This window comes from Dermacentor andersoni, chromosome 1 (genome assembly GCF_023375885.2).
Source record: "Dermacentor andersoni chromosome 1, qqDerAnde1_hic_scaffold, whole genome shotgun sequence".
Lineage (NCBI taxonomy): Eukaryota > Metazoa > Arthropoda > Arachnida > Ixodida > Ixodidae > Dermacentor > Dermacentor andersoni.
The window spans coordinates 260,931,483-260,939,323 of NC_092814.1; the positions used below are offsets into that span (position 1 = coordinate 260,931,483).

Sequence of the window (7,841 nt, forward strand, 5' to 3'; positions counted from 1 at the left end):
TCCACGTTTTAACAAATGATCAGAAAGAGTCGATAAAGGTCCAGGCAAAGTATTTTTATTTGCCCTCAACACAACAAAGGTAAAAAGTTTTAACCTTTCGTTACAACAGCGATAAAAGCTGGCCGGAGTCCCTCGATGGCACACCTCTGGACAGTGTAGGAACGTTCAGCCCATGGAAGGCTAATTTCTCGAATATATTCAAAACTGGACAACATTCAGTGCTGGTGGTGGTGGTGCCCGGCTTCCGGATCGCACGTGGTGGCAGCACTGTGAATCTCCGCGATTTGAGGCCTCTGTAAATATAAGAAATAAAGGAGGATTCATATACAAAGTGTCTATATATATATATATATATATATATATATATATATATATATATATATATATATATATCCTGCGAAGACCTGGGTTTGTCTCCCAGCAGCTACCAGTTTTTTTTTTTTTTTTTCATTCACTTTCATTTCCCTCAACTTATCATTTCTTTAATTCAAATAATAAGTACAAGTAATTTCCCCTGCGCTGTCTTTCATGTCCTTTTTTTGTTGGTTTGCTTTCCTTCTCGGTTTCCTTTTTTCTCGTTCATTAAATACTGAGGATCTCGAATCCGGCAGCATTGAACCCTTCAGATAGCATGTGTGGGTTTATTTATCGGTTGCCTTCAGCCATAAAGTTAACGCACACGTGACGCCTGCCGCACATAGGAGCTGCCATATCAGCCGCCAAGGTTTGTGAGTGGTGGCGCTGGCTAACACTAACAGTGTTAGTTCTAGTAGTAAAACGTAAATACCCCGGAAAGTCGTTGGGAAAACGGCGCGGTGCTAGCTCGCTTGGCTGAAGCATATCACGCGTGTTGCGAAGAGGTGGGTTCGTGCCCCACCTGCGGCCAGTTGTTTCTTCATCCACTTTCATTGCCATTAATTTGCCATTTCTTTATTTCAATTATTAAGTACAAGTAATTTCCTCTATTCTGTCCTTCGCTTCTTTGCTTGTTGACTTCTGGTGATATGAGTAATAAAAATCGGGCCCTTCGGTTTCCTTTCTTCTCGTTCATATATATTACATTACTGTAGAAATAATATGTTCTATGCTCAAACGCAAGCCCACAGACAACATGCCACATCAGCATGGAGATTCCTTTCCTTGCTCCGTTCCCTTTCTAAAGTTCAGTGTACTTCAGTCTGATGTGTGCAGCTCCTAAAAACCAATATGTCAAATAACGACTGCTTTACAATCACTCTTTTACTTGAAAATTGGTACAACACATTAGAAATTACGACGTAGCAGTGCAACCACCTTATAACCATTAAGGGTCTAAACCAGGGTCTAAACCCTGGTCTAAACCCAGGGTCTAAACCCTATAACCAGGGTCTAAACCATTAAGTGACTCGTTCAAAGGCACCTTCTCTCATTGGTCGGCCACCCTCGATAACAACGTGTTCGCTAACACCTTTGGCTGGTGGCTCTTACGACCTAATCTGTCATGAGAACTGATTCGTGCGTACGAAACCAGATGCAGTGCACCTGAAGCTTCGTTCGGTATAAACAGCAGTTCTGCCTCCCACGCACATGAATTTGCAGAAAGGCAAGTTTCAATGAGTCCAATAATTATTTTAAGAAAGATTCAATAGCAGATTCCATGAGTATAATGTCAAGTTTAGGATCCGTTTGCGCCTACTCTGTCGGCTTTGTAAAATGGCAATGCGTACATGTTTTCGAAGGGACACATCCACATTTTACGAGTGCTTTGCCGCTGTCCCGCACGCAGAGAATTTCTATGAAATAATTTTTGGGGTGATTCCCTGGTAAGGTAGACGTGACTTCGCTGTTTTAATTCCGCGCGCCCACTGTGGTGCCTCTCTGGCTAAGCCTTTGTGAAGCAGAGCAAGAGGTCGAGGGTTCGATTCCGTTTTCATGGATTCCGTTTACATGGCGTGGATCGCATTTGCCGTTGCACTAAACTGTAAACATGATGAAAATCTGCCGACTCGCCCGCCTATCGTAGTGCCATATCGGCATCAGGTTGGTGCGTGTAGCCAAGAACTACAGCGCAAGCTATGACTTTACTCAAAGCTGACTTTTTCTTTCCGTCGAGCCTCGGAAGGGCACACCCATCTCCTTACACATATTCAACCAACAACAGGATGCAGCTGTCAAAAAAAAAAGATGGTTTAAGTGGAAACGAACCAGCTTGGCCTATAGCTCCATAAAAATAACTTTAGTAACAACCTTTTCCAAGACTACGTCGCGGTGCAGGATCATTCGACACAAAATCAATCGATACTGTCAGACTTTTCCACCAAGGAGACATCCCTACATGACCCAACGCTCCCGACGATTCAGTACTTGTTACACAGGCTGCTCACGTGATCTGTCCTCTGCCGGCGCTGCCACCGTATCTGAGTGCGACCCCCTCAGATTTCCCACTTTTCAATACCGTTTTAAGTTAATATATCGCCTCGTGAAGAGATTGAAGCTTACCTCTGCAAAATGTTAGTTACATATCTTTACTTCCTAGCTTAAAGCAACTTAAGTTCATTTTAAGTTTTCCCAGCAGGCCGCACTGTACATTTTCTTGAGCCTTCCCTAAATTGACCATCAAGCTTCAAGTTAAACACTTAGATGCTAATTTAGGTGGGCTGTTCCTGCGAAATCTTCTCCTGATCAGATTTTAGAACTTTTATTTTTCTACCGCTATCATTCTAGTCCCTCGTTGATCTGTTTGGAGAGGTTCACATTGGGCTACTTCTATATTTTTTTTACTTTCCTTTTATGGCCTAATTTTTTAACTCCTTTAGTAAATATTGCAAGGTAATTTCTCTTTAGTAGAAGTTTTATTTTTCTATGCTCTTTAATTTATTCCTGCAGCAGCTGCATTTATCCTCATCATTGCGTTCATTCGCAATTAGCATAAAATCGTTGCCTACGATGCCTCCAAGTAACCGACACTTATTGTAATTCGGCCATCATATTATAAGTGGTGATCAGTTTTAAGTTTAGCAATTTTTTAAAGATCACCTGTTGCATATATCATAACGCTGGTCCTTAAGTTGGATTTTTCAGAGAGACGAACATTACTTGCAGGAGAAACTGAACTACATATTCAAATAAATAACAAATAAAATAATAATTAACTTCTTAATTCATTACTTTACGGCACATATTGCAATTTTCTCACTGAATCCGGTGAGTTTGCAAGGCGTATCCACTTGTAATTATATTCCAGAATGACACCAGTTCGGAGATATGCGCCATAAAACGTCGTAAAGAAAGCTCTGCCCATGTATTTCCCCCCACACCTTGGGAATCGATATCTCGAAACTGCTATCCTCATGGATAATTCCAAGTGAATAGGTCTTGGAAACTAATCGGCTACAATTCGTTATCTGCAATATGTGCCGTAGAATAATTAATCAGGGAGTTAATTACTGACTTTTTCTTTAGTAGTTGAATGTATGTCTTGATTTCTCGTGCTAGTACAGTGTTCGCCTCTTCGAACAGGACAAGAATTATGCTATTTGCTTTTAAAAATTTCGCAAAACATAAACGTGATCACCCCGCACACAACATTCGTCGAATTTCTGCAAAGTTTCGTCGTGACGCTGCTTTTATTTCTCTTGCAGTGAAAAGTGGCACTTGCGGTGACCACTTTTTCAGCACGGTCTTTTTTTTTTTCATTCTTGCGGTTGCGCTCTAAAAAGAGATCAACAGTTTGCGCCGCCAGTCAGTAGCCGCTAGCACTGTGTGAATTGGAAACTAAACCAGGAGCATGATATTCCCGCACTATCCGTCCGTAATAAATATACGTGCACGTTCAGGAACGAATCACTGATAAACTTTCTCCTGGCTGAAACTTTAAAAAAGTAAATAACTGTCACTTCACCTTACAGTGTTTTTGTTACATTACATTACATTGTTTTTTCTCTCGAAATACATTTTAGTTCATTTTCCCTTTTTTATTAGCGCTCACTTCTGGCAAACGAAACAAGCAGTAGTAAAAAATAGAAGGGCACATTTGCCAGTGGCTCTCAACCCTTAGAAGGTTTAGAGCAAGTGGTTCCATAAATTCTAACGTCCACGTTGTGGCAGATGGACTCACCGTGAAGTGGTTGGCCATGGCAGCTTCCTGTTGAAGAAAAGTAGACGATAATTCCATGAGTCTTTGAAGGTATTAAGCACTACTTTTTGGTGTGATTACACCCCTTTATTTATTACAAAATACGGTGGCATTCGGTCTTGTATAAAATGTAGAGCAACAATTTACAAACCTATCTTCAGCAGTTACCAAAATATTAACGAAGTCGAAGTGACTGAAGAATGACCTCATTTTATTGTCATTCACAATTTCTTCGTACGAAAGAATAAAGCTGCTAATAGTATGATTGATTTAAACTATTTCTGCTGCGCTAGGTCAGGATCTCTGCTGGCTTTCTTTCACAGCAGTGTTCCGAAAAGAAAAGGCAAATGCCTTGCCTCCACGTTCGTTAAGTCTTCCTTACGGAGAGCCACTGCTTTGGTCATGCAGCACCATTGCATGACGCAGAGTTTCTTTTTGTTTTAAGCTTTCCTAATTCTCAAACTTGTATTACCTAAAGAGCTAACTTCATTATCCGACGTTCAGAACAAGCTGTCGAAGAGAAAGGAAATACCAATTCGGTTACCACAGCTACTCGGGCCTGCTTGTTCTCGAAAAAGCGCAGAAACCACCCGTGCAAACCGCTTTTGGTGTCATGATAGCCGTTTTCATTATATTTCGAATAATGTTCTCTTCTATGCTCGTCATTGAAACGCTCCTGGAGGACAAAATTATTCAAACATTGTGGGCCACAAACTCTAACACTACATTACATTGACGTCTTACTGGGCAGTTCGCATGGAGACATAAATAAGGCCTTACTGCGCGAGTATATATCGTGTGTATTCAAAACTTCCAGAGAGGAAACAAGAACTCACCAGGTTGTTTCCGACGCAGAGCTTCCGGATCACGCAGCTCCAGTCCTGGCAGCCGAGAGTCTTCAACGCCTTGTCAAAGCTTTGGTTCGCCTGCATTAAATGGCCAGGGAAAGTTAAGCTGAATACGGTAGACACGAAAATTACTCGCGCTTCATTCAGTGTATATCGGATTGGAACACAAAGCCGCTCGTACGCAAGAATGGCTCATAATAAACAGCGCTGGCTAACAGTCGCAGCGAACTTAACCAGCACACAACCAAACCGAATACTGACTAATCCGTGCTAAGCCGAATATCTTACTGATTCAAAAGAACATCCAAATCGGAACTCCGTGCAAAATATGCGCGTTTTAACTGACGCAATGGAGAGTGAATTGGTATATGGATTCCTGTTACTGAAACATACAGGTGTGCAAACATGGTCAGGTGAAGCAAAGAAAAGTGTTTAGTTGTGTTTTGTGTCGTTTAGTCTTGCTTTCCTTTAACCTTCTTCTTGTGTGCGTGTTTGCACGCTTATCTTTGAGAAACATGCGTGCACGTTTACAGAGCCATATTCCACACATGCACGCATTGTCATGTGACCAAAAAAATATTAGGACATGCGTGCGTACTCAATAAACACAAGGCATGCTCTTTAAACACACATAAAGTTTCTTCGTTTCACTTCTACTTCATAACTGCTGGCATGAATGTGAGTCGTGTCTGCGTTTGCCTGTGCGTGTTCTCTGCCTTTGCATGAGCCTCACTGCTCGAAATTGTGTGTCTCAGGTTGAAATTCAGACCTCATTTCGTTCGATGGGGCTGTTTATTCGCCTCCACGTAAAAAAAAGATAAAAAAAACAGATGTGGAGTCGTTCCATGTCCTAGGACAAAATTTTCTCTATCATAATTGTTCACTAACTGCAATATCGCCTGTAAGATGATGTTACAGGAGAGCAGCGTCCATTAAAGTAACGTGTCACTTATTTACATCATCACATATTTACAGTATACTATGTTCACAAGTAGGCTAATGATTTGTAGCACCTGCAGCGAAACATCATTCTGCCATGCGCTTCCCGGAGCTCCATCTGGGCCTCTAACTCTCTCGTCGAAAGCTCAGAAGCTTGAATTAACGCTTCAGGAACGGAAATAAACCTAACACGCCATCGTACTCTCGAATCACAATCTGCAATACATATATCGCTGTTGTTCTTACCCCTCGTGAGATGTGGAGTCCAATGCATTGCAGTTCATTTTTCAGCTGTCCGTCTTTTTTATCTGCGCAGAAGAAAATCGCCCACTGTCGTCATGGAGAGACATAACAGAAACTTATCAGAACGCGCTTGTTGCAGATATACTTTAGCGGCACATAATACGCGTCGATTTTACAAATCTTAAAAATTAAATTATGGGATTTTACGTGCCAAAACCACTTTCTGATTATGAGGCACGCCGTAAGGACTCCGGAAATTTCGACTACCTGGGGTTCTTTAACGTGCACCTATATCTAAGTACACGTGTGTTTTCGCATTTCGCCGCCATCGAAATGCGGCCGCCGAGGCTTCACCAATCTCCTTCTGTCCATTACGGCCATATGTTTCTATGTGCACCACGCAAATGTGACATATATAACGGTATCACAGAGCTGCGAATGAAAAAGAAAACTTGGACGGCCCAAGTCATGACAAAAGATTCGAACCTGCCGCGGTTGCTCAGTGGCTATGGTGTTAGGCTGCTGAGCACGAGGTCGCGGGATCGAATCCCGGCCGCGGCGGCCGCATTTCGATGGGGGCGAAATGCGAAAACACCCGTGTACTTAGATTTAGGTGCACGTTAAAGAACCCCAGGTGGTCGAAATTTCCGGAGTCCTCCACTACGGCGTGCCTCATAATCAGAAAGTGGTTTTGGCTCGTAAAGCCCCTAATTTAAATTATTAAAAGATTCGAACTCGTCGCTCCATTAATGCGCCATCGGCCCCAGTATTCCCAACAAATATGATTTTCTCCATCGCGGGCACTGCAATAGAAATTAACGTTTACCTTTCAAGGGCATGCATATGTATACTCTCACTTCTGAAGGATTGCCAAACTGAACTTCCTTTCAAAAGGGTCATGATAAATTTCTTAATCTTGAAAAAAAAACATCCCCAAAGGTAGAAAAGCAAAGCTACGCCCACTGAGTCCTATAGCACCTGTCGGTATTTTGGTTCATGCACTATAAACCACACCCAGTATACTCACCGCAGAGCTCGAGGTGGTGAGCAAAGCTCACAGCGGCGACAGTAGCGAGCAGGACACAGACAAGAAACGCCTTCATGGTGACTCTCTGGCTCTTCACAATATAGGCACAGCGAAATGAAAAGCTCAAATGAAGCTAGTGGTGTCTAGGGGCGATACGGGCCCCTTTTTATACCGCTAAAAACGTTGCTGTGGAGCTGCTGCAACCCAGGCTAGTTGCCACCTACACAGGGTGCAGACAGACGTTGCACGCACGAGAAATAATGAGGCAACTTCGGCTCCATTGGTCAGAACTGGCGTCAGGAACAAGTCACACGTGCGATTCCTGACGGTGCCAACATCCTCCCGCTCTCATTGACGTATCCCGCTTATGAACCGGCACGCACTGCATCTGAAAACTGCCGCCGCCGCACGTGAGATAACCAAGGACACGAATACGCTCGCCATCGAAGACGCGCGCCGCTTCCCACTTTCAGCAGTTGCGCGACGTCAGGAAATAAGCATCGCTATTTACTTGTTCTTTGCGCTTCTGGATGAGTGGGGAACTGGGTGCGTAGGCTGAGCGCTGCGTTATAGCCATTGGAGCTTAGTCTTTGTACTGCAATGTTATTGGTTACATTTATTTGCTTTATGGCTGTAGTTTCACCATTTCTTCACGCTTCTTGGACCCTCA

At 42.9% G+C, this 7,841-nt stretch overlaps 1 protein-coding gene across 1 annotated transcript; it reads right to left on the reverse strand.

The window, feature by feature from the left end:
- Positions 1–39: 39 nt before the first annotated feature.
- LOC126548429 (antimicrobial peptide microplusin-like) lies at positions 40–7,550 on the reverse strand. The gene is made up of 5 exons (XM_050196574.3): positions 7,172–7,550; positions 6,148–6,209; positions 4,951–5,040; positions 4,097–4,123; positions 40–293 (listed from the first exon to the last, which is right to left on the reverse strand). The coding sequence occupies exons 1-5, from the start codon at positions 7,245–7,247 to the stop codon at positions 216–218; spliced, it is 333 nt and encodes a 110-aa protein (XP_050052531.1). The 5' UTR covers positions 7,248–7,550; the 3' UTR covers positions 40–215.
- Positions 7,551–7,841: the final 291 nt, after the last annotated feature.